The following is a 27,254-nucleotide window of genomic DNA, read 5'->3' on the forward strand; positions in this document are numbered from 1 at the left end:
CCTACAAGGCAGGAGGTATTTGCCCTTTGAATGGCAAGGCAAACATTTACAGCCAACAGAGACCAATTTTTTGCAACTATCAGGAGGTGCAGTGGGAAAAGCATTTGGGCTAAAATTTGAGGAAGAAGTGTGGACAACTACACTTTCGTGTGAAAGGTGCGACAACAGAAACTGTGGTCAACAAGGGCAGGCCTACATTGTCCGCTTGTGACTGCTCAGTCTGAAAATAATTCTCCCATGCAGCGAAGAAAGGTTCCATAACAGCCTCATTAAAGGGAAGCAATATCTCTTTCAAAATGTTACATTTTACATCCACAAAGGGCAAGGTCAGCATCAGTATTACAGTTGTGTAGGAGGTTATCAGATTCTGAGCCATCATGTTCTGATAAAGCACAGCAAGGGACTATTATTCGGACCAAAATAGTTCTTTGAGTTGGCAAATAAATGGGCACAAAGAGCTCTGCTAATGCCATGTCATCAAAAAGTGTGTTGACCTTGTTTTTCACCCATGAATGATTTCAGCCAACTTCTAAGGATTCACCAGAGTCCTGTCTGGGAGTGTATCTGTGTCAGTATAGAAGGTGGAGCTGACTGAAGTGGTGATGGTGCCTTGGCAGATTTCAACATCTTAGCCGTTGGGGCCAGAGCCCCTGAAAGCAAGGAGTTGGGAGGTGTTGAACTTACCAGAGTGACCAAGCTCATAGGACCGGGGTCACTCTTGAGGAGTGGCACAGATGGGGTTGGAGCGGTCCTGAACAATCCATTCCATTAATGTGATTGATGGTAAAGTATTGAATCTTGGTATCGCATCACTTTGGGGTCCAGGTTTTCAAGAGAAGGATATGTGGTAATTTTGGAGTTGATATAACGTGAGGGTAATGTGTGAGGAAGGTGACAAAGCAAGATGGTGAGGGGGAGGCTTAAACAAAAGACCAGTGAAGGAAGGTGTTCATTGCAACAGGCTTCATGAAATAGTGCTGTGTTTTTGATAGCTGTGGTTGTAGATCTAGGGTCTGGATGGGGCAACAGTGGAAGATGCTGGGAGGGAGGTGTAATCGCTGTGAGGAATAATAGAGCGACAGTCCACCTGTGTGAATTGACAAACTTTAAACTTTGTTTCCAGCCATCAAGCCAAACTCCGGTTTGGAGCCCACGGTTAATTAAGAACAATTAGCGTTGGTATGGGATTGCTTACATATGAATAGATGCATGAAAAAATGGATACTTCGATGCCTTGCCATTTTTTCAGGTAACTGACTAATTTGCAAGAAATATTGCCCGCAAAAGCTTCCTGCAGTTAGAATCTGAGCTACATGGAACAGTTGTGAAATGGGTTGCCAATGTCCATAATCCGTTTCCAGATTCTTGACAGTAGCTTCAGCATACCTTTTTGACTTGTGCTTCCTTTATTTTCTCCAGCGCCACGCGGATTTTTTCAGCCTTGAGCTTGGCCGCCTGCTCTTCCTGTAAACAGAGATGAATTACGTTAAACAGATGCTAGACACTGCAAGCCCTTTAGGGGAGCACTTTACGATTGGAAATATTCAAGCCTGGGATATCGTACAGGAAGCGCTTCCAGTTGGTAACAGTAACGACGCACATCTCCAGCAAGCATCAGTGCTGGTAAAAACAAGTGTTTCCAAGATGTAGAACAAAGGAAGCTGTTAATTATCTTCTGCTGAACACATGCAAATAGAGCAAGCAACACTGCAACATACTCAACGTAGAGTGAAGCCGAGTCACAAAATGCAGCATGTAGGTATTAATCTATATTTCCTGAAAAAACAAGCTTTAAAAGTGAGATAATGCTCTGGCCCAATCGTGACAAACCACTGAAACTCGCCAATTATGGTTGCCTACCCATATAACACACGCCTTCATTCGCGCCACACACGTTGCTTAGTTGATAGCGCTTTTTTAAAAAATTACTATACCGCTGGCAAACTGGTGTTTTGTGCATAGTGGGCTACACGAGTTATGGTGTGTTTTGTGTGTGTTGGTAATCAAAATTGGCACATTTCTGTGGTTTGCTGTGTTCAGAACATAACTCATTTTATTTTTTCAGTAAATTTCTTATTTATTTTATTTTTTTACAATGCACTTATTTTCCAAAACTCGATGTGCAAGCCCATTAAATCCCTGCTGGGCACTGCCTTCAGTCCAGTTTTGGTAGTGAAATGGGTTCTTATGGGAGATTCACCAAGAGGCCGAGGGCAAAGTGGTTTGTAAATGTTCCCAGAACCCCAAGATGCAATATTGTTCCGTAATACATGTTACTGGTTATGTATTGTTTATATTACAAGTTTATTTCAGAGAAGCTAGCTTGAGGTCTGGGTGTAGGATACCCTCTCTATTTAAGGGCTGTACGTACTGCTGGATGAGGGCAGAACTTAATATCGCCGTCTGCATGTGGCGGTGGTCTTATCCCTCCGGGCACAATTCCTATCTGTCATTGGGTGGAGAAGAGAGCCGCTAACATAGTACTAGGCCATGTCATGAACATTGCTAACTTCCTCGTGCTGCAACAGAGAACAAAGTCAAGACATTGTACCAGAAAGCAGACACATAATAGAGTGCCCTTTTCCTTTAACAAAGTCACAATTGCTTAAGTGCTGCAAGCTATGTTCTTGAACGTGTTTTTCACCATACATCATCTTCGGTATGTACATTTCATCCTATGCTCTGCTCTGTAAATGTATTTCACAGTACATTATCCTTTACGTCATTCCCTTAATGTTATGTCCCAGAAATTCACCATGCATTAACCATCCGTAGACCAGCTGCATGGTTCAAACAATTCCTCCTGACTGACTAGAGGTCTTGGGAATGTGACAACCACCGCATCTAAAGGGGCTAGTCCTTGCCTTCTGAAACACACCATTCGTTATCCACATATCAAAAAACATCAGTAGACCGGATGATCATGGCACATTATGGACAAGTATCCAATCCACCACAACTCAGCAAAATCATGGCAAGAGAGGTTACTAGACAACGGCAAACTGCAATGGAAAGAACCCCCTCCTGTATGACAAAGTCTGGGTTAAGACCAGGTAGGGACAGCGAATCATCCTTGCCAAGGAGTACCACTCCGCTCCTTGCCTCTCTGAACTAAGACGCAAATCTCATTAGTCCTCAGACTCTCACACATGACAAAGCGAGCCATGGAAGCCTCCTGGTTAGGTTGAAGATTTGGTCAGCGATACCCCCGGTCTGCATCCAATCATTTTCCAAAACCGCAGCCCCAAAATAAAGATTGTTCTTTAATCAGTGTCATGCAGCTTACACAAGGGTCTCCCCCTTATTGTCTATCATTAAACACCTCTTTACAGCCATTGCTGCATATTCTGTACCACCAATAAGTCAGGTTCCAAATGTACATCAATGGCATTCAAATCCCCTTTGAATTATAAGCAGCCAGGATAACCAGGACCAAAATGACCTCATGTCGCAATAGTTTATCCACTGGATGAAGGAGAGCATTAAGGGCATAACTTAGAACCCGACTCCACAACCTCTGAAATGGGCTACGGCATGGAACAGATTAAATGGGTGAAATGCTAGGGATCAGCATAATGTTGGACTGCCCCTCCCAACCATGCAATGACACCTAACTCAAAAACAATATATGGCAGAGTAAAAATAACGTGTAATTGAGTGCTTAGCTCAACAATGCCCATTTTACCGATGCTGCAAGGGTGAAAGTGGCAAGATAGCTTGGCTGGCTGAAGGCCAGCTGATTATAGTTTCAGACTGAGGCAGGTAAGCCACAACCTTCATCTTCATGCGATCAACAAAATAACAGGCATGAAGGGAATTAATAATTATTGCATCACCTAGAGACATTTGACTGTTCAGGCAATTAAGGTGTATTAACACTCATCTTGCAAGGTTACCCCCATTACTCTATTTATATTGCATTATTCATTCCTGTGATTCTTTGAGGGTTTCTGTGCAGCAGCGTTTATGAACTAAAAGTAACCAATTTCAGTCCAAGATTGCAATAGATTGTTATAAAAAATAAAAGGTACTCCAGCTGGCTATCACGATCCAAAAAGTTCATGAATTATTTTAGCGGCATCTGGTATGGGGTCTCCTGGTTGCACTACTTTGGGTAAACAGGAGACTTGCTTACTGAGTTCCTGACCTAGAAGCCCAATCACAGTAAAAGCTAGGAAAATACATCTAGCTATCTACAACCACATACATTTCATGCTGTTAAGTAACTGCTACCACTTCTTCCCCGCTGTCTGATCTTTCAGCAACAAGCCGTTATACCAGAGACATACTCACCGAGGCATTGCAGTAAAAACTCATTAGGAGAGATGATGAAAGAACTTGATCGAATCAGACGCAATTCTTCAATTTTGGGAAATCTTGCATGAAAGGGATCCTGTTTGGCTGATCCCATATGACTAATGATCAATGCAGGTTGTCACTTTAATAAATCAAAAATGGACTCAAAAAGAGACAGAAACAAGAATTCCTTTGCATAAAAGAAAGGCACTTATAAAGAGAACTACGATGATGTAGCTGAGCGAAACAATGACTTTTAGATCATGCTGGAAAGGCAGAAATCCATGATCACCTGTTCAGAATCGGACCACTTCTTTCAGACATTAGTCCATAGCCACAAAGTCTACACCCCGGGTTCAAGTCATTCATACTCAAATTACTGACTTTCAAGATTGTTTGGTAGCCAGATAAAGACCGGTCTCCCACCTTCTGGAATACTCTCCCTTTCGCCATTAGGTCTTCCCCCTCCTATCTTGATTTTCGTAAAGCCCTCAAGACCCTTCTCTTCTCACAAGCCTTCCCGTCCTAAGCTGTCTCTTCCCACTCCTATGGGTATGTGTCCCCAGCGCCAAGAAACCGCCTGGTGACCGAGCGCTTTACAAGTCTTTTAACTTCAACTTCCTGAAATGTTACAGCCATAGAATCCTCTGAACACCCCACTTCGGCATCACTTCAAAATCTGATGATGTCTGGTCACCAATTTGTAGTGGCTGCACAACTCTCTATCTATGCTGTTGGGCAATAGAAAAGAAACAGAAGATGGCGGGATGACAGTGCGGGAGGTGTGTTGTGAGTTTCTGTATCAGAAACAATGCCTTACAAAGAAAGATCTGTGGATTGACAACGAGCAACAACTGAGACTTGAAACATTATCTCAAATCCCAATTAGTGACGGGACAAAAGGCATTCTATTAAAACGGCGTGTAGTCATGCACCTGAGCTCCTCAGACAGGCTTATCTACTTTCCTTGAGAAAGACGGTTTCATGTAGCTCAGAAAGAGGACACCAAATTAATATTTTATTGAGATGAAGAGTGGCTAGTTAGTGGGTCGATCAATGGTAATCACATTGCAATGCTACGCAGGAATCAGGATTGCCAACTCCTATTCTGCTAGGCCTGCCAGAATCGAAGATAGGTTGAAAGAAGATGGACATTGTTCCTTCCGTAACAAAAAGTGCTAGCCAAGAGGAGGGTACTGGCTGTGGTCCTAAAATGGGGCAGGGCTACAAAAGGTCTTTGTGATGCTGTTCTCATTTTTAAACTTTGAAAACGAAGCCAAAAGTTGCAGGAGCTACGAGTAATGGGTCACAGTACAGACCTTGTATAAAAACATGAACCACTGTTGACTAAAATCAACTACTGCTACAGAAGGGGGCTTTGCCATCCTAGTGGGGGAGGGGTGTACAGTCAAAGGTGGAGAGTAGGGCGGTTTAGCTGAATAAAAACACACCATGGGAGGTGTGAATCATGTGTAGTTAAAAGAAGCGGCCACTGTTGCATTTTCATACAGGAAAGAACACATTTTACCTTACAAAAACATCTGCTCTTTTATTATTTCTGGAATGAGATAGTGGAAGGTGTTCGTAATTATGTCTTATACACAGTCTTGAAACCAGATGTCAAGGCATGTGCCGGGCTTGGCAACATCCTGGTTATATCTGGCTTTCAAAAGGAATTCACGCATCATTCAATCACCCACTACACATGAAGTATTGAGGTCAAGTGTCCCAATGGGCTGTGGTGCTGCAGCACAGTAACAAGATCTTAGTAGTGGTAGCAACATCAACTGAGTTTTTGACTTAACTACTACCAAAGACATCATTGAATTTTTGAGACTCACACTAAAGGCACACAGGCACACACACGGTTAGATTTGGGGGTCTCTAGTTGGCACAAATAGGGACCCTTGCCTCTAGTCAGGATAAGGGGATTACACGCCTAAAATAACCCCTGCTCACCCCCTTGGTAGCTTGGCACGAGCAGACAGGCTTATCTCAGAGGCAGTGTGTTAAGCATTTGTGACCACATACAGTAAGCCAGTGACAAACACTACAAATGGACACCACACAAGGTTTTTTATATCAAAAATAAGTATACTTTATATAGAGTTACCACAAGACCATAAGCGACAAAAATACACAATAATGTTACTTTAAGATGGTAGATTTAGCTTAGTTCAGTTCAGTTCTTGAGATGCGACACTTTGCGTCAATGTAGCTTATGTTGGGTTGCGCTTCCACGACAAGCAATGTCGCAGCGAGGGAAATGCGGCAAAGTTCGGGTGCAAAGAAATAAAGACGTGAAGATCTTCCAGATGCGGCACACTTCTCGGAGATGCGAGAAGTTCTCAGTTTGATGTGTGGACTGCAGCGGCGACACCCTTGTTCCACGATTAGACGGCAGCAGCTCCAGCGGCGACACTCTATCCCACGATGCGTGAAGCTTCCACACGATGCGACAGCTACAGTGGCGACATCTATGATGCGACGGCAGCAGCGTACTTCTCGGGGATGCAGGGTGCTCTCCTTCGATGCGGTGCAGTGCGACAGCTACAGCGGCGACACCCTCCTTCGGAGTTGCGATGGCAGGAGCAGCGATGGCACACGCTTCCTCTTCATTGCGGCACGCTTCTCTCGATGCGGTGCAGTGCGATTGTTCCAATGGCGACACCCTCCTTCAGGGTTGCGACGGCAGGCACAGCGACACGCTTCTTGTTGAGTCGCGCTTCCAGCTTCTTGCGACACGCAGTTCCTCAGAAGGCCCAAAACAGCAGCAGGCACTTCCACAAGAACTCTGGGGAGCTGGGGGTTGAAGTCTGTTGTCCCTGAGACTTCAGCAGGAGGCAAGCTCTTTTCCAAGCCCTTGGAGATCCTTCACAAGTTGAAAGCAAAGTTGAAAGCAAAGTACTCAAAGTTCCTTTCTCCTTACTTTGGCAGTAAGGCAACCACTGCAGGCCAATCCCCCAAGCAGCACTTCAGCTTGGGAATAGTCTCTCCTCAGTTTCTTCTGGTTCCTCCCCTCAGTAAAGGTTTCTTCTTGTAGTCCAAAAGTGATCTAATTTCATGGGATCAGGGTCCCAATATTTATACCCTAAAATCCTTTGTTCTCTGAGGGGAGACAGGCCTTTGCCCAATCCAAACCAGTTCTGAAGCACTCCGTTTACCAGACTTTTCCTTTCCTTTCACAGTGCAGGGCAGAAACATCATATGCCCCACAGGTGGTGGAGCCAGCATTGTGGCAGGCAGGTACAGTCCTGGAGCACTTTGTTGACAGGACTCCTTCTCTTCTTTCAGTGTGCAGGGCAGAGACATCAGCCGCACCCCAGGAGGTGGAGCCAGCATTGTGGAAGGCAGGCACAGCCCTATTCAAGGTTCAGGTGCAACTCCTCCCTCCCACCAAGATGCAGTCTCTATTCACCACTGGGCTGACTCATCCGGTCTCTTGGAATCCCCCAGCACTGTCCCTCACAAAGCCAGGAATACACAACCTAGCAGAGGCAGCCTTTGGATAGTTAGAAAAGAAAATTATTTTCAAACACAGAATGTTAAAACCAACTTCATTAAAGATGTATTTTATCATTCTGAGTCCAGGCATACTAAACTCGAATTTCTACCATGTTCTCTGAGTCTGTTAGGATTATAAACATGTAATAATTTAACAGCCCATTCTGGCCTACGGAGAACAGGTTGCCTTGCAATAGTGAACAAGCATTTACAATGCAATGGTTTCACCTTTGGAAAAGTTAGAGCTATTGGCATTGTAAATGACAAAATTTGTATTTATGTGTTGGTTTTAAAAACAGATAAATAAATGGCATTGTCATTTACATTTCCATTAGCTTAATCTCGGCAGTCACTCTGCGCTCCCAAGCAGTCACTCTGCAGTCACTCTGCGCTCCCAAGCAGTCACTCTGCAGTCACTCTGCGCTCCCAAGCAGTCACTCTGCAGTCACTCTGCGCTCCCAAGCAGTCACTCTGCAGTCACTCTGCGCTCCCGAGTCACTCTGCAGTCACTCTGCGCTCCCGAGTCACTCTGCAGTCACTCTGCGCTCCCGAGTCACTCTGCAGTCACTCTGCGCTCCCGAGTCACTCTGCAGTCACTCTGCGCTCCCGAGTCACTCTGCAGTCACTCTGCGCTCCAGAGTCACTCTGCAGTCACTCTGCGCTCCCGAGTCACTCTGCACTCCCTAGTCACTCTGCAGTCACTCTGCGCTCCCTAGTCACTCTGCAGTCACTCTGCGCTCCCTACTCACTCTGCACACTCCCTACTCACTCTGCACACTCCCTACTCACTCTGCACACTCCCTACTCACTCTGCACACTCCCTACTCACTCTGCACACTCCCTACTCACTCTGCACACTCCCTACTCACTCTGCACACTTCCTACTCACTCTGCACACTTCCTACTCACTCTGCACACTCCCTACTCACTCTGCACACTCCCTACTCACTCTGCACACTCCCTACTCACTCTGCACACTCCCTACTCACTCTGCACACTTCCTACTCACTCTGCACACTTCCTACTCACTCTGCACACTCCCTACTCCTCATGCCTACATAAACACATTTAAGCTGCAAACAAAACACAAATGCGAAGTTTAAGCATACATCATCTTAACTCAAAATGCCCTTGATCAGCCTCCAACCCAAAACCTGTTCTACCAACGCTCATACACAAAATCCCCAGACTGCCACATTAAACTACTAAACTAGGCTGGTGGCACAGACACAACCAACTCTTACATTTTCTCCTACTTCAACAAGCAACATACCCATCCCAGAAGGACATCACACAGATGCATTCCAACATGTCCCACATCCAATGACATTAGTTGACCAGGTTACGGGTCGAAGAAAGCACTTAATCTGAATCGAGTACTACGTCTTTTGGAAAAAGCACCATAAAAAGTAACTTCTTCTGACCACAATGACAGCCTCCAGCAGACGCATGCTGAAAAATTCATACAACACAACAGTCAAATATTTAAACAGTACAGCAATTGAAACCAGACTAAATCAACAGGTAAATAAATACTCACCAACAACATACTAGAGTTACATCAAACACTAACATTCAAACACAATACTAATTGACTTCATTATATGCCGACTGAATTAAAATGCACCACAAGACAATTGCAAAAGTACTCACCCTCCTGAACCCCATTCTTGTCAAATCTATCCATTTGTGCACAAAAAAGACTGGTATCAGAGCTCAATTACTCGAAACGTGAGGCTAGGACTCATAACATGCCAGGATATTACACTTTCCACATGTTCACTCGATGGGGTACTTCTCACTGCAATCTCTTGGGGCTCAGTACTTCTCTCACATTGCACCCATGGGGTACTCCCTTGTGTAACTTCTCACAACAGTGTACTACTCCTCCCCAAGTTGGCACACTACGGAATACTCTCCCATGAAACTTCTCTCAACAGGTTACTACATTTCTCCAACTTTACATACTATGGTGTACTCCCCACATACAACATTAAGCGATAAGGTTCTGCTCTTTCCCCAGTTCACAACAACATACACAGGTGTACTATACTTGTATCTCTTGGAAAAAGGGTACCACTCTCCCACATCCTCAAAACCTGGGCATGTGTCTACACAACAACAAGCAGATGTGATGTAATGTAATGTAATTTGTACTTGTAAAGCGCACTAAAACCCCAACTGGGGTGTCCTGGTGCTGTAACGCATACCGCTGTGGAACCCTTCCTGGCTTTTCCCTGTGAAATGTCCACTCCTGGGCACCCCCAAGGTGAAGCCAGGCATCCCAGCGCTGTTGGGGCCGTTGTGGAGATTAAGCAAGCAGTTGCCAAGAGTTGCAGAGTGGGACCCATGATTAGAATAGGCGCTGTGGCGAGAATTATCAGGTCCGAGGAAATTGAGCCCAAGACTCGCCGAGGCGGGTATTGAACCCTGGTCCCAGGCCAGACCTCTGCATCAGGGTCTGCCGCTCTAACCATTGAGCCACACTTCTCCACGATGGGCACTACACCCTCTTGTACACACCGCCAACTAGACTCTCATACCAAAACATTTAGAGTAGAAAGCAAATGTTACTCACAATATGAGGTCACACACAAAGGACCAAAAAATGGGGGCGGGCGAGTAATGAAGAAAGAAGACAAACCCACTTAGCTTTGGGTCATAACAAACCAAGTTGCTAAACAAGAAAGAGAAAAACAAACCCAATGTAAGAAACCAATAGGGTTTTTGAAATTGCCCTCACCTACTATAGAGTGGCATGCTTCTTCATAGGGCCGCTTACTCACTCTGGTGTAAGCCAACGTTCAGGGTGGAGTGCAAAATATTTTGATATAAATTTGAAAGAGTTATTTCAAGAGAGGGATCCCAAGTGCAGAAAACAAAATTAGTTAAAACTGTCTAAGTGGATACCCGTCTACATTTTATTATTGGTCTGCTTGGTAGGAATAACAAGCATTGGAAATGCAATAGGTCTCGCAGCATTAGAGTTAGTGCTTTTAGAATTGTTTATGGTTTTTTTTTGTAAATCTTTAGCATTTTTGTTTCCTGTAGCCAATGCTAAAGAATTACAAAAAAAAAAGCCATAAACATTTCTAAAAGCTCTAACTCAAATGCTCCGAGACCTATTGCACTGTGTGAGGGTGAGGGGTTGAGGGTGAGTGAGGGTGAGGGTGGGTGAGGGTGAGTGAGGGTGAGTGAGGGTGAGTGAGGGTGAGTGAGGGTGAGTGAGGGCTTGAGGGTGAGTGAGGGTGAGGGGTTGAGGGTGAGTGAGAGTGAGGGTGAGTGAGGGTGAGTGAGGGTGAGGGTGAGTGAGGGTGAGGGTGAGTGAGGGCACATTACAGGAAAGATCTTCATCCCCACCTCTTCACGATGTTTCTACCAATCGGGAAAGAACATTTTACCTCTTTCACTTTACCCCACTGTTTTGTTGTGTATCTAATACAGTCCTACGCAATCGTTGCAATGAGTTCTCATTTTAAAGGTAACTGCATTCATCTAATCTCATGGAGCAACATACTCTGTTGTATGTGTAGCACTTTGATGATCCTTGGGTAATGCTACATATACGCAAATACAATAAATGCATAAACGTAGTACTTCCTCCCGTCACACGAAAACTCCCTGGAATGGAGCCTGTGGGTTGGGAAGATTTCTATAGGGATGAGAAGTAGAGAATCCCATACGATTCAGTGCAAAAAGAAAGTTAACTGGACCCTACTGAGGAGAGAAGGCTAGCACATGTTCGCCTTGTGAGTCTGTTGAATGGGACTTAAATTGGTAAAAAATAGAATTCTTCGGAGACCGGATTAGTGAGATTTAACGGAGGAAAGAAGCAATATTGTACCTGGGAAAAGATGGTGTACTACAGGAACTGTGGAAGTGATAAGGAGTTTGGGGGTCAAAAGAGTTGCTCTAGGAAAGATAATAGACAGGAGCATGAATGACTCTGAAAAGGGTACGGCCCCGTTTGGAAACCGCTCAAGAGTAACAGGGGTTGAAAAAGCCAATCGAAGGTGGTGAAATGCAGAAACATCTAATAAAATAAACTTTTGGGAACCTCAGAGGTGAAAGGTAATAAAAACATGCACTCTCCCCTACCCCGTCGCAGTTCCCTGCTACATTCAGTACACTGTCCACTGCTTGAACGGTCTGTACTTACAAATCAGTTTTGCCAGATTTCTCCCAGTTCTCAATCCAATCGGCAGGAAGCGCCACCACCGCCATCTTCCCCTCTCTCTAGCCCTCGCTCCGGCCTATGCAGAGAGCCCGGATGTTTGGTGCACGTCACTTGGGGTCAGAGGGGAAAATGTGCCACGCGCAGACTGCCGGGAGAGGTAGGTTTCCGTCTCCAGGACGCACTGCGCATGTCGGGCATCAAAAAGAGAGTCAAGGGTTGTGCTTGTCCGTTTTGCTCTTTTGTCGAGATTTTTGGCGTTTGCGTGCGAAATTCTAAAACTGGACCTGCGTGCCAAGTACAAGTCTTTTTAACTTGAAAGTCATTACGCACGATCTAAATTCTTTGTTTACTACTTCACCTTCATAACAGTTGTTACGTAGAGATGCTGTCTTACCCCGAGCAAGATAACGGCCATATGTTCACGTTTTAACATTCTGCAAAGGACGTGGCCTAACTGCTAGAGAGGCCAACATTAAAGCTGGGGAACTAGGTTGTAGTCTGGCAGGAAGGAGTCTTATTCATCCTTTGATTCGGGGCAAAACATTTAATCTCCCCTGTGCCTAAAATTGAATGTGTCGGTCTGCAATGCAACCGGTGCTCAGGTAAAGCCCGCTCGGATACCTTCGGATCGAGTTCGCGCTATATAACAAGGCATAAGACAGGAAGAAAAGCAAACATTATAAAAATAAAAAATAAACAACAAAAAACAAGACGGAGGGAAGAGAGGGGAGGGGGGAGGAGAAATGCGACACGGCGGGAAGGGGAGGGGGCGGAGCGGGTCAAATAAACAAACAAGCCGGAGGGAAGAGAGGGGAGGGGGGAGGAGAAATGCGACACGGCGGGAAGGGGAGGGGGCGGAGCGGGTAAACAAAGACGGACATGCACGCGCTTTTAAGCTCAATGCGCATGCGCATTGAGCTTAAAAGTCACGGGCACTGCAAGGAATCGCCACGATTCCTTGCAGTGTAGATAAAGAGTGGATAAGTCCCAATACTCTCGCCTTGCTCGATGCGCATGCGCATCGACAGGCGAGACCTAAAAACATATAATGAGAGGGTATAGGAGAAAACCAACAACTCCATTACCCTATATGCTGTACCGACATGTTTCAGCCTACCTCAGCCACCCAACACGGTCAAAGGACTTCCTCAGGATACACATCCCTTATAGTTTGTAATACTCCCTCCTAGTCAATCACTTTATTGTAAGGAGGATATATATGGCTATACTTGCCCTTAGCAAACACACTTCAAAGGCGTACCAGAGTTTTATAACCTCTCAGTATTCGTTTTTAATCCTGCCTGACTCCAGTCTTGATGCATTTTCACAAAGGTCCTTAACAATGTGAGGAAAGGATTTTCGTTCAGAAGTCAGGAGTGTCTCAGGTAGGAGGTCAGTTCTTTATTTCTTAAGCACAGGCATGCAACGGTTTGTGAGCAATGAGTAACATTTGTGTGTCAGCCCAAATGGTGAGCAACCCCTGAACCCTAGCGGAACGTGTGTGCTTTCAGGTCTCAAAGGGATTGAAACATGAGTTTGTATAGTAATGAACCCATTACCCATAAATAATTCATTTACATTTGCAGCAATCAGCAGTAGTCTGGGGGGACAATTACTTGCTTATCGTGCATATAAAGCATAATATTATCCTCGTTTAATGACAAAAACTACTTTGGATCTAAAAATGAATTTACCAAAGAAGTGTTCTTCTCAAGAAATGGTTGAAAAATAATGGCACATTTTAGTGAACTATGTGCCTGAAAACCGTTACTAATGGAATGCTTTAAAGACTACTCTGCGAGATAGCTAGATTCTCTCCTCTTTGGAGCATTTTTCAGTATATTAGGAAGGCAAAACTGATTTTGTGATTTAAATACACTTTAACAAGGAAGGATGCAGACTTCACCACTAAGCACCTTTTAGATATTTAGTACTTCATTAAGAGATTTCCAGATAATTTTGAACCCTGTGCAAACCCCCGTTTGCAGAAGGATTGGAATTAAAAGTTAAATGTATGTATATTACCCACTGGGTAAACACTGAATACAGCAAGTTTGCATAACTTGCTAAATTTTGTCCAGTCATAGTGTCGAAATTGGATAGGGGAAAAATTTCTGATTGCTACCCGAATATGCTATTTTGTTGAGGTAAGCACCAAAATCCGCATTTCAATCACCTAAACTTTTAATAAGTGCACCCAAAGAATTCCGATCCCTGCGGTGGCGGATAATATCTGCTGCAATAAGTTTTGCAATTTTATCTAGGTCACTCATAATGAAGGCCTTAGTGGGAAAAGGTGCATTTAAAGCATATTTACCAGCAACTATGGTCGAAACGTTGTATGATTGAAAAGCAGTTTTTCCTTATGAGTCATGGGCTGAGCTATCATGGACAGTGCAGCTTTGCAGGCTACATAATATTTCTATTGAGTTATAGGGAAATTACTATGCTCCACAATTCCGTAACTGATCCAGATGCAAGAACATGATGGTCCCCACTTCTACAGTTGCCGTAAAATATAAACATTTAATTTAAATTGGAATTTAAAATTCAATTTTGCTCTAGTGTCTGACCAATAGGCGGTACCCTTAATACGCAGCCAGGCCCGTCTCACAGTAGTATGAGTTACACTGGGGACTCAATGGATACCGTTATAGGCCAACACAAGTTTTTAGCAAACCTTAGCACATAACAGGTCAGAATTCCTGGGGCGCAAAATGAAAAAATAAACAGGGAGTAAACAGGGGAAATAAATATACTGAGCCATTCCCACTGTTTCAGTGAACAGTTTTCATTATACCACAATTAGCCCACCTTGTAGTTTCCATTAGTCTCCAGGTAGTACAACACGTCCTTTTCAGTAATGACCACCTAATACACTGATTTTTTAAAAATATTCCATCTGTCACTTTACATTTTTCCATAATTCCACAGTCCGTTCACTCTGTATTCTTTCATAATACCATATTCCCAGTTTGCCAATTAAATAATGTCATTTATCACACATTTGCGTTTCTAATAATGACAAAGCGAGGGTACCAGGCTGTTTCCCATGAGGTTGTTATAATACACACTCCATCAGTTTATATCTCAGAGCACGGTCCTTGCAGGGCTCGGGCTATCTGAGCTGTGGCTCAATAGATAAAGTCAGTTCATTGGAGTCACATCTTCTTTGGTGTTTATTGACCCTGAATTCCGCTGAGAGGCCTGCTCACAAAGGAGAAGGCTTCAACAATGGAAATACCAAGGCAGCATGGCAGGATCAATGCTAAAAGAAGGAAGGCAGGGCGAGCAGAGGCATTCTGTCTCTCACTTTCTCTCTCTCCAAAGATGCTCTGCTCAATAGCAGCCACTTGATGGCTACTGTTCTTGACTGCACTGGAGACTGTGCCAGAAAGCTTTCAGTTCTCTTTTAAAAAGGCAAACAACATTAAAGATTATTTGCCTAATGCACTGCCTCAGACCCTGGGGTTCTGAAACCTTTGTGCTTCTTCTAGACAATCACCTACGAAACAAGTGATGGGGAGGAGCTGGAACAAGGAGGCCCCATTAACACGGTCGAAATGCTTACCAAGTGCACCACTACAAAACGCTGCTTATAACCACTGCCCTAAGGCCAGAGCAACAGCAGGGAGGTCTTGTCAGGGCTTCATCCTCCACACACCAACTTTCTCTAATATCATTCACTCTCAGCATTCTAGGCACCAGCTCAGACATTCAGGTAAAGGGGTCCCAGAGGGTACTTTACCACACAAAGCATGGGCAGAGTCGAAGGGGAATGAGCAAAGAGTCTTAGCATAATTACTAATGGACAAGTATAAAAGCGCTTCCGGCACAAGAAACATACTCACTCTTAATTCCCTCTAGCACAACCTTCTAATTAATCTAAATGTATGCTAGTCACGAGCCGACTGGACTACGGAAACACCCTTTACGCAGGCACCACCGCTAAACTCCAGAAGAAACTACAACGAATCCAAAACGCCTCAGCCAGGCTCATATTAGACATCCCACGCAACGAACACATCTCTGGTCACCTTAAAGACCTCCACTGGCTACCCGTCAATAAGAGGATCACTTTCCGACTGCTTACCCACGCACACAAATCACTCTACGACATCGGACCAGATTGCCTCAACTCTCGACTGTCCTTCTACACCCCCTCCCGCCAACTTCGCTCTTCCAGCCAAGCCTTCGCCACTGTACCTCGCATCAACAAGACCACCATGGGAGGCAGATCCTTTTCTTACCTGGCTGCCAAAACATGGAACTCACTCCCCGCTTACCTTCGCCTCACCCAGAATCACCTAGCGTTCAGAAAGCAGCTTAAAACGTGGATATTTGACAAATAATCCTCCTCCCCTTCCTAAGCGCCTTGAAACCCTCTGGGTATGTAGTGCGCTATACAAATTTTATGACTTGACTTGACTTGACTAACTATTACAGTGAATTCCCCGCTTTAAGGGAGAACACTACTGTGGAAGGTAGAGGGCATAAGGAACGGTTTAAGACAGAGTACAAAAAAATGAATATGAGTGAAAGGAGCTACAATAGAGTTTTCCTTCTCATGTGGCATGGAGAGTGCAGCTACATGATGCACAATGAGTGCCTAGGATCCCATAACAGAAAAATCCTACTAACTATGGGCCAGATGCATCAAGCACTTTATTCCTCGCAAACCGTTTGCGATTGCAAAAAATGCTTTTGCAATGCATCAAACCCAATTTTACGATTCGGTAACCTAACAAATCCTAACAGTATGCATGAATGTTTTGTGACCCTGAATATGGTCGCAAAACATTTGCATTTTACCACCCATTCGCAAATGGGAAGGGGTCCCATAGGGACGGTATACACACGCTAAGGTGTATCCAACCCTCGGCCCCTGAGACCTAAATGCGCACTTACAGTCAGGGACCCTTGCGCCCAAAGTTTGGAGAAAGGAAAAAATAAAACTCTATAATCGAGTGGGTTGTGCCTCATATGAATCTGTGTCAGGCTGCTACTTCTGAACCGCTTTTGTGACCGGATAGTAGGAAGGGCCATTCTGCCTATACGCTGACCTCAGATCCTCGTGGGCCGAGGGTTGGATACACCTTAGCGTGTGTATACCGCCCAGGTCTCCTTTCACTTGGTCCTGAAGAAAAACCTGGGAATTTCCGCTACAGGTTGAAACATGTAGACGTTATTGCACCCACATAGATACTGTCGGTCAATCTAACCAACTTTAGTATCATATCATTGTTTTTAACATAGTCCAGTAGCTTCTGAATAAAGTTTTTTCAGCAAAGTTATACTTGGCCAATTTTTTACTTACTTTTTTACACCACATTTCAAAAAAATGTACCCGCTCTACTGTAATCAGTTGTCGCTGCACACCCGGTTGGCTCTCGGCTGTCTGGGTGGGACCCCGATGATGAAGCATGCCACCAACCAGGTTGGTGAGTGAGGGTCTTCTAACAAAATAACAATCTTCTTTTGCACATCCCCTTTCCCCACCCTCCATTAGGACCCGTCAGGTCCAGTGGTGTTACTCCTTCCTTTGTTTATACATATTTAGGTCTAGTGGACCAAGAGTACTTCCCTCCACACAGTGGAAAATTCCTTACTCTCTCTTTTTGTTATTGCTATATAAAACTGCACACACAAAATGTGAAAAGCAGGGTCGGGGAGGAGGACGGGCAACCAGTAGAAAATGTGGGATGCGACAGGCAGGAAGTCCTTGATGGCATCAAGACCCAACCTGGCTCCTTTGAAGAGAATTCAAGTTAAGCAACAATAGCACACAGAAACACTTCACGGGTGAATGTGGAAAAGGTAAGGTGGTGTCCGGACAGGAGAAATTTGAAGAAATAGAATCCTACCCGATGAAATGATACAATGGGCGGTGAATACAGTGATAGGGGAGATTTTGAAATGGGGCAGGCACCAGGTGGGGCGAGGGAGCAAGCTGAGATGGGAAAAGCAGTGACGGGGAGGGGGTGATCTGTGGACTGGCAGGAGGGCTGGTGGGAGAAGACAGCTGGTAAAAGCACAAGCACTGTGTAAAGTGCTGGAAAAGAAAGTAAAAAGTAGCTCCTAAAATAGTCATAAAACAGGAGCAGTCGATGTTTACAAGTACTTGGTGCGTGCTCTGGGGGAGGGCTAAGCACAAGAGGCAAGGCAATGCATGCCAGGGACAAATGGTGACAAGAAATATGAGACAGATGATGGAGCGAGCAAATAGGAAGGCTTGTTTAAGTACGTTTACAGTCATTGTGCGGTGTGTTTAAAAGTTTTCCTTTTTTGTGTGCATCTGCTTTTAATTTCTGGTTTGCAGTTTTATTTTCGGTATTCTGCATTGTTAGGCTCTACCAACAATGAAGCAGGCGTGGAATGCACTGGGGTAATTGTTTACCTTAAGATATATTAAAATTCGCTGTATGTCATAATGGTTGAATATGGTCATTTTTCACTTCAATTATGGGATATGTCGGCCCTTTTTCTATGTTCTCCGCAATGGCTAGCAAGTCTTTTACATTCCAAGTGTTCGTAATATATTAGAGGTCGATCTGTATGATCTTGTTCATTCTCACTTTCTAATATCGTTCAGCCTTAATATTGCATGCTTCAAAGCAGGGCAAAAGAGCAAAATGTACGGAAGGCACAGTACAAAAGGAAACCTAATGGCATGTTGGTTGTTCATACTTTGTGTGCGCTACCATAGTACTGCTTCAAAGTGCTGCAAGGCACCTCTCTCTAATGTTCGGGCAAAGATTTGCTGTACAAGCACTTATTATGTCAGAATGTTCCCTCATCCCTATATAGTCCCCATATTCCTTCTCACTCCGTCACCTAGTAGCAATTAAAGTAGACTTAAATTGTCACTTGTGCTATGTGAGCATCACAATTGTGTTTAGAATCCATTTTCTCCTCCTGTCCTTCTGTTCTCTTGTTGTGCTTTGAAAAACCCCTATGATATACCAACATGCCATATTAGTATCTATTTTGATTCTCCCTTCTTTCCCGTTTGCTTCTTTTTCTCTTTCCTGTCTTTTGTCTGTTTTATCTCAAATTGCAATGAAACACCCTTAGAGTGGCTTAAGAGCTATCCGAGCCACTACCCTAGCACACTATGTAATGGTGAGGCCATATGAAATTACAACTAATAGAACTATTGTTCAGCTCTCTAGTGCCATGCTTTTGGTCACCTTCCCATGTGCAAGTATAAGTGTCTGAGTCCAGTCCTTCATATATCTCTGGGGAGAGGGTGCTGTGGGAGCAAATTACGTTTTGTTTTCATCAGTGTTTTTGGAACCACTTAAATTAGTGATGCAATGACATTCAAAACAACTGCATCAAAAGTGACTACTATATGCAACCACATTTTTAATAAAATACACAATCCAGTCAGCTGATTTTCAAACAGCTCTTTGAAGTGGTAAGCACTGCTGATTTTGGTGGGCTGTGTGTTGCGCGTGCTTGAAGGCTCATGTAGCCTTAGCTGCAGTGCACACAGACCCTTCCATGCCAAACAAAGAAGAGAAAAAAATAGAGGTATGTGGAAAGGCCACCGTACCTGCCGTCACGAAGAGGCATCCTCGCGCGGGGATGGGTCCGTCTAACATAGATGATGACTTGTTCCCTCTCCATAGGACTTCTTCTCTCTCTCCCTCTGCAGGGTCACCGAGGTCAGAACCCGGAAGACGGACAACCGGATGCAGTCCTACATGAACCCGGAAGTCCCGCCCCCGACTACATCCCAGAAGATATAAAAACCAGCGAACCACAACGAAGGAGGTTCCAACCCGCGGACTTGTGGCAGGAGGCAGCAAGGAAGGAACCGGAGCTGAGAGAGAGAGACGAGGAGTCGGAGATCCAAGTGGAAGGAGTGGAGGAGGACGCCGACGGCGACGTGTGGTCTGAGGACTGGTGGAGTCCTCAGGAGGTGGCTGGAGAGCGGCCGCAACTCACCAGGGAGTTGCGGCGGGCCACGTGAGTAACCGTCATCCGTCTCCGTGTGCCGTTTGTACATAGTTGTAATTAGTGTAAATAGTATAGAGCTGCACCTACTTGAGCACGAGAGCACTGTATATATATCTTTAGATAGACCCCCACCTTCCTACACCTCGAGCACCCTGTCGACCCTTGGTCTCCCCTCCTATTTGTCGGCCTCTCCCACCTCCCCGTGTTACCCGTCCCTCACTATCCACTTTCTGTATCCCCACCACCTGGTGTCGGTGATAGTTGTACATACTGAGAGGAGCGAAAGACTAACGGTCCTCTATTTTTTCTCTCGCCCCAAACCTCCGAGGCTCACCAACAGAAGTCAAAGACCCGACGGCACTTCCGAGAGGGAAGACTTACACCATCCGAACGACATCAGCCCAGCAGCCGGAGCTCTTCCCTTCCCTCACCGACTGGACGTCTTCTCTACCTCGGGCTTCCCCAAGAGAACACCATCGACCCCCTTTTTGTTCAGAGACTTATAATCCACACCTACCTGTGTCTACAATAAAAACTCGCTAAACATAGCGCACTATATCTGGCCTCCCCGCCTGTTATTCCGGCCCGCCGAATCCCACACCCCACAAGTGGTGTCAGAAGTGGGATCTCCCGGAGGCATGGAGGCCGCAGTCAAGAAGCTGGCCGAAAGCCAGGAGCAGCTCGGACAAATGATGGAAAGATTCCTGAAGACAGCGGAGGACGACCGGGGCCAACTCCACGACGTCCTGAAAGGGCAAGGAACTGCCCAGGACCAGGCCCTAGGGAAGCTCACAGAGGCAATGGGACAGCAGAGGCCTCTGTCTCCCTTGCCGTCGGTCGTCTTACAAAAGTATGTCGCGGGGGAAGACCCCGACTTCTTTTTCACGAATTTTGAAAGACTGGCTCAAGCGGCCAACTGGCCTGAAAATCGCTGGGGTCATTACTTGGGTCCGTTGCTGACCGGGGAGCTACAATCGGCATATCAACAGGCCAACATACAGGGGCAGACGCCGTATGCCGATATTAAAAAGTGCATCCTCGAGCGTCTGGGGATAGACGAGGAATCCTATAGGATCCGCTTAAGACAAGTCCGAGAGGGGCCCCAAGAAACACCTCGGGCCCTCTCTTATCGCATTCAGGATCTAACATCCCGGTGGTTGAAAACCACTACGTCTACTAAAGAAGAAATAGTCGCTAAGATAAACCTGGAACAATTCCTCGCCTCCCTTCACCCGAGCACCCAAAAATGGGTACGGCAGCATGCTCACCTGACGCTCGATCGGGCAGTCGAGATAGCCAGTGCCTACAGCAAAGCCCAAGAAGTTCAGAAGAACAAAGAAGATCACCTCCCTCGGGGCCCTCATGGAAGCCACATCCGGCCCCCTCGGCCACCTGTTCCCCGAAGAGCTGAACCTGTTCCTTTCGTGCCCTATCCGATGATGCCTCGACCAAACCCACCCGGACCACAATGTTATCACTGCGGTGGTTTTGGACACATTGCCCGTCATTGCCCCCAGAAGGAGGAGCCTATGGAAATCGGGGTGACTCGGAATTATGTGTGCCTTACCGCAGGAACCTCACCCCCACCGTTTAGGTGTCCTGTGAAAATCAACAACCACCCCCTTATGGCGCTGGCCGACACTGGATGTAGACACAGCGTGGTACGACCTCAGGACCTGCCGAAACCAGTCGGCCCTGTCACAGGGTCAGTAGCCATCAAGTGCATACATGGAGACACCAAAAGCTACCCCACAGCACGAGTCACAGTACAAACCAGTACTGACCACGGAAGAGCCCTGAATGTAGAACTGATCCCTAACTTGCCAGAACAAGCCATTCTGGGTAGTGATTATAGTGGTCTCCCCCTTCTCCTAAAGGACACTACCAATTCCCTGGAAAAGTGGTGGAAGGAAGCCCCCTTTTCCCAAAACCACACCTTGAGTCCCTCTTCCGAGAAGCAGACCAAAACGAAAAGCCAAAAGAAAAAGGAAAGACGGAGGTACACAGAAGCATATCCGGTACAAGAGGCGCAGCATCCCTGGGAAACGGACCGTGAATTTAGAGCTGCACAGCAAGAAGATCCCATCCTGCAAAATGCATGGGGGCAGGCCCTTGACGACGAGGACCCGTTACATGTAGGTCCCTACTTCTTCCGGTCCAGAGGCCTGTTGTATCGAAAAGCGGACCCCCAGAAACCTCCCCAGTTAGTTATTCCGGTTCCATTCCGGGACAAGGTGTTGTTCCTTGCGCATAGTCATCTCCTGGGCGGCCACTTCGGGGAAGAGAAGACAGGACAGGCAATACTCGAAACATTCTACTGGCCGGGAGTGAATAGCCAAATCAAACAATACTGCAAGGAGTGTGCCATCTGTCAAAGGAATAGCCGCTACAGACCCCCGAAGGCACCCCTCCGGCCCCTTCCTCTCATAGACATACCCTTCAGCCGGGTAGGAATGGATCTTATCGGGCCCATGTTGCCCTCCAGGAGCGGTTGTAGATATGCCTTGGTGGTGGTGGACTATGCTACGCGCTTCCCGGAAGCCGTCGCCCTGAAACATCCCACCACCCAGAATATAGCGAAAGCCCTGGTGTCTATCTTTTCACGGGTAGGATTTCCACGAGAAATTTTAACGGACCAAGGAACCCCATTCGTGTCTGCCTTGATGCGCCAGGTATGCTCCCAGTTAGGTATCAAGCAGCTGAGAACCTCAGCGTACCACCCCCAGACGGATGGGTTAGTGGAACGCTACAACGCCACCCTAAAAGCCACTCTGAAAAAGCTATTGGATTTGGAAAGCAAGAGGTGGGAAGAGATGTTGCCCCTGGCTCTGTTCGCTATCCGGTGCAAAACCCAAAGTAGCACCGGATATTCCCCATATGAACTGTTGTATGGAAGACCTCCCAGAACCCTCTTAGATATGGCCCGCGAGGCTTGGGAGGCAGAACCGGATCGTACCCGGCCCCTTCCCGAGTATGTGGACAATCTAAAGACCCATCTCACCCAAATCCGGGACATTGTACGACAACACATGGAAAAGGCCCAAAACTCCCAAAAACAACAGTACGATAAGGGAGCCAAGAAGAGGATCTTGTCTGTTGGCGATCTGGTGTTGTTACTGCTACCTTCCTCTGACCACAAGCTCCTAGGGCAATGGCAGGGTCCATTCACAGTTATTCGTCAGGTAACCCCCGTCACCTACGAAGTAGAGACCGAGCCAACCCGAGGAGTCCGGCAGATCTACCACATCAATCTCTTAAAGAAGTGGGAGGGGGCCCGACCTGTCCTATCTGGTGAACCGGTGGGTAACCCCATGTCCTTTGAGGGTTGCATAAATCCGGATCTACCCCCATCAATGACAGAAGAACTAAAAACCATGTTGTCCCCGGTACAGAACGTCTTCTCCTCCCTACCCGGGCGTAGAACACTAGTGGAACACGCCATCCAGACTGATCCGGGAGTCACTGTGAGACAACGACCCTATCGGGTCCCGGAAGCACGCCGAAACATAATAAAGAAGGAAACAGAACAGATGTTACAGATGGGCATTATCGAGCCGTTGGTTAGCAGCTGGAACTCTCCAATAGTACTGATCCCCAAACCCGACGGCTCGGTGCGATTCTGTATCGACTTCAGAGCAGTAAACAAAGTCTCACGATTTGATTCATACCCCCTTCCACGGGTTGATGAGATGGTGGAAAGGATAGGAGCCGCAAAATACATTAGCACGCTTGACTTATGCAAGGGGTACTGGCAGATACCCCTGAAGGATGACGATAAACGGAAGACTGCCTTCTCTACCCCTGAGGGCTTGTTTCAGTTCCGAGTAATGCCTTTCGGCTTACACGGCGCCCCTGCCACTTTTCAGAGGGCCATGAATAGGGTCCTACAGCCCCACTCCCATTATGCTGGGGCTTATCTGGATGATATAGTGATCCACAGCAATACCTGGGACCAACATTTGGAGCACCTCAGGGCGGTGGTGGCCGCTCTGGGCAACAGTGGGTTTACTATAAACCCGGCCAAGACAACCTTGGCCGCACAAAGTGTCAAATACCTGGGCTATCTTTTAGGGGAAGGCCTCATCCGACCCCAAGACAACAAGATAGAGGCCATCCGCTCCATACCCTTCCCTCAGACCAAAACAGAACTTAGGGCCTTTTTGGGGCTTCTGGGGTATTACAGGCGGTTCATCCCGAACTTTTCCCAAACAGCTGTTCCCCTGACAGATTTGCTAAAGAAAAGTACCAAAACCGAAGAGGCCCTCAAACGTCCCTCGGTTCCTTTACTACAGGCCTTCGAGGCTTTAAAACAGGCCCTCCTATCCAGACCAGTCCTTGTAAGCCCTGACTATAGCCAACCATTCATCCTCCAAACGGATGCCTCCGATCAGGGGTTGGGGGCCGTCCTGTCCCAGAGAGACCCAAGCGGGAATGAAAGACCCATTCTGTATATAAGCAGGAAGCTCTACCCCAGAGAAATGAACTATGCCTGTGTAGAGAAGGAGGCTCTAGCTATAAAGTGGGCAGTGGACAGTCTCCGCTATTACCTAGAGGGGAGGGAATTCGTGCTATACACGGACCATGCCCCTCTGGCTTGGATGGCCCGCAACCGAAGCCACAACGACCGTGTCCTTAGGTGGTTCCTTTCCCTTCAGCCCTATAGGTTCACAACTGAACATAGGAAAGGGGCAGAACAGGGCAATGCGGATTACCTCTCTCGCTTTCCCTGTTCTCCCACCCCCACAAGGAAGACAGCTAGGGAAAGGGGATGTGGAAAGGCCACCGTACCTGCCGTCACGAAGAGGCATCCTCGCGCGGGGATGGGTCCGTCTAACAGATGATGACTTGTTCCCTCTCCATAGGACTTCTTCTCTCTCTCCCTCTGCAGGGTCACCGAGGTCAGAACCCGGAAGACGGGTCACCGAGGTCAGAACCCGGAAGACGGACAACCGGATGCAGTCCTACATGAACCCGGAAGTCCCACCCCCGACTACATCCCGGAAGATATAAAAACCAGCGAACCACAACGAAGGAGGTTCCAACCCGCGGACTTGTGGCAGGAGGCAGCAAGGAAGGAACCGGAGCTGAGAGAGAGAGACGAGGAGTCGGAGATCCAAGTGGAAGGAGTGGAGGAGGACGCCGACGGCGACGTGTGGTCTGAGGACTGGTGGAGTCCTCAGGAGGTGGCTGGAGAGCGGCCGCAACTCACCAGGGAGTTGCGGCGGGCCACGTGAGTAACCGTCATCCGTCTCCGTGTGCCGTTTGTAGATAGTTGTAATTAGTGTAAATAGTATAGAGCTGCACCTACTTGAGCACGAGAGCACTGTATATATATCTTTAGATAGACCCCCACCTTCCTACACCTCGAGCACCCTGTCGACCCTTGGTCTCCCCTCCTATTTGTCGGCCTCTCCCACCTCCCCGTGTTACCCGTCCCTCACTATCCACTTTCTGTATCCCCACCACCTGGTGTCGGTGATAGTTGTACATCCTGAGAGGAGCGAAAGACTAACGGTCCTCTATTTTTTCTCTCGCCCCAAACCTCCGAGGCTCACCAACAGAAGTCAAAGACCCGACGGCACTTCCGAGAGGGAAGACTTACACCATCCGGACGACATCAGCCCAGCAGCCGGAGCTCTTCCCTTCCCTCACCGACCGGACGTCTTCTCTACCTCGGGCTTCCCCAAGAGAACACCATCGACCCCCTTTTTGTTCAGAGACTTATAATCCACACCTACCTGTGTCTACAATAAAAACTCGCTAAACATAGCGCACTATATCTGGCCTCCCCGCCTGTTATTCCGGCCCGCCGAATCCCACACCCCACAAGGTATCACTGTTTACACGTGTAGAATAATTTCATGACTATTTTTCAAACAATGAGAAAGGGAAATTAATCTCCAAAATGTTGGTTATTCTGACTCATAGTTAAAATCTTATCAGTGAGAGTTCTAAGAATCTTATCTCAAATGTTTAAATCAGCAACAATAGTAACGTGTCAAAAAGCAGAACTTCAGGGAATGACAGTGAGAAGGTTGCCACTTAGGTGAAGATCCGTCAGGTCCCTCTATTGACCAGCAAACCAGTTTAAGTGCCATGAAGGTCTTGGATCGCTGGTCACTACAAAATGTAAAGCTTGACCTGATCTTAATTTCTTTGATTTCCCTACAAAGGTTGGGCATGGAAAGAGTTTCTAACTTTTCCTTTTATTACGGCACTTCCAAAATCAAGAGGTCTGGGTTTAAAGTGCTAACACTTGATGAGTTAGCACATTACAGTAAGACACAGGAGAGGCAGCCAGCAGGGACACAGGGGTGAGGCTGTAAAGTAGTACCTCATGCAATTCAATGCAATGACTCTGGGAATCAGCCAACAGCATTAGGTGAAAGAGGTTTATTACACAAGGCTGAGCCAAGATCTCACCGACAAAGTCTCAAGTCAAAGTCTCAAAGAAGCTGATTTAGGGAAATTCGGTGGTTACAAGTGGTGGACCCAAAGCCAGCACTATGTACACTGTATGCAATGGTCAGTTTGAAAAAAAATGAGACCTACAAGGGATTTGTGTTTTTTTTCCTATTCAAGAATGTGGGTTTCACGGATCATGAGCAACTACAAAAATGTAGCTCTGACGGCAGGCATATTGACTGAATTGATATTTGGCTAGTGCTGTAGTGTTCCAGCTTAGGGGTGAACTGGCCTTCACTTTTTTTGTTTCCTTATTTGTCTCATAGCACTTTTCATAAGGACACTAGTCCTGACCTAAGCATACATAGACACATACATTCGGTTTCTTACAAATTAAGTGTATAATATCTAAGAACCAACAAAAAAATCTGTTTTCCTGGAAAAGTTTGTCATGAAGTGTATAATTTTTCACAAGTTTCAGGGAGTCACATCATTCTACATGTTGGTCGTTACAGTGATTTTAACCAACAAAAACCATAGTAACGTATATATTTTGGTGTATTTAACTGTAAAGAAATACGTTTACAGAAAGATTGTTGCAGCTCTTACCTTCGGTAAAAGCAAAACAGCTATTTTTCAATAGTAAGGCTAAGGGATCGAATTTAGAAGTTCCTGTTTATTCATTATGTGGATTAGAAAATTCCCCATAGGGTTGCCTGAGTGCGAGCTGTCACCAGTGTTCACCCTACACAACACACCAGTGTGCTGCTGATGCTGTAGCAGATCTAACATCCACAGAAATCGTGCATGCGTCCCGAGGGCTGGAAACCATGCCAACAGCCTCCGAATCCTAGAGCCAGAAGATCACAGAAGCCTATCGGCGATCGTGACTGCCACCTGTCCAAAG

The 27,254-nt window shown here is 46.3% G+C and overlaps 1 protein-coding gene across 4 annotated transcripts in view; it reads right to left on the reverse strand.

The window, feature by feature from the left end:
* The window catches only part of RAPH1 (Ras association (RalGDS/AF-6) and pleckstrin homology domains 1), a 403,562-nt gene that overhangs the window by 71,544 nt on the left and 304,764 nt on the right, over nucleotides 1-27,254 (reverse strand). For all 4 annotated transcript variants that reach the window (XM_086955298.1, XM_086955299.1, XM_086955297.1 and 1 more), the window contains one exon: nucleotides 1,387-1,464. In XM_086955298.1, coding sequence (XP_086811424.1) covers nucleotides 1,387-1,464 — 78 coding nt within the window. The remainder of the gene's footprint in view (nucleotides 1-1,386; nucleotides 1,465-27,254) is intronic.

The sequence above is a fragment of the Lissotriton vulgaris genome, chromosome 2_1 (genome assembly GCF_964263255.1).
Source record: "Lissotriton vulgaris chromosome 2_1, aLisVul1.2, whole genome shotgun sequence".
Lineage (NCBI taxonomy): Eukaryota > Metazoa > Chordata > Amphibia > Caudata > Salamandridae > Lissotriton > Lissotriton vulgaris.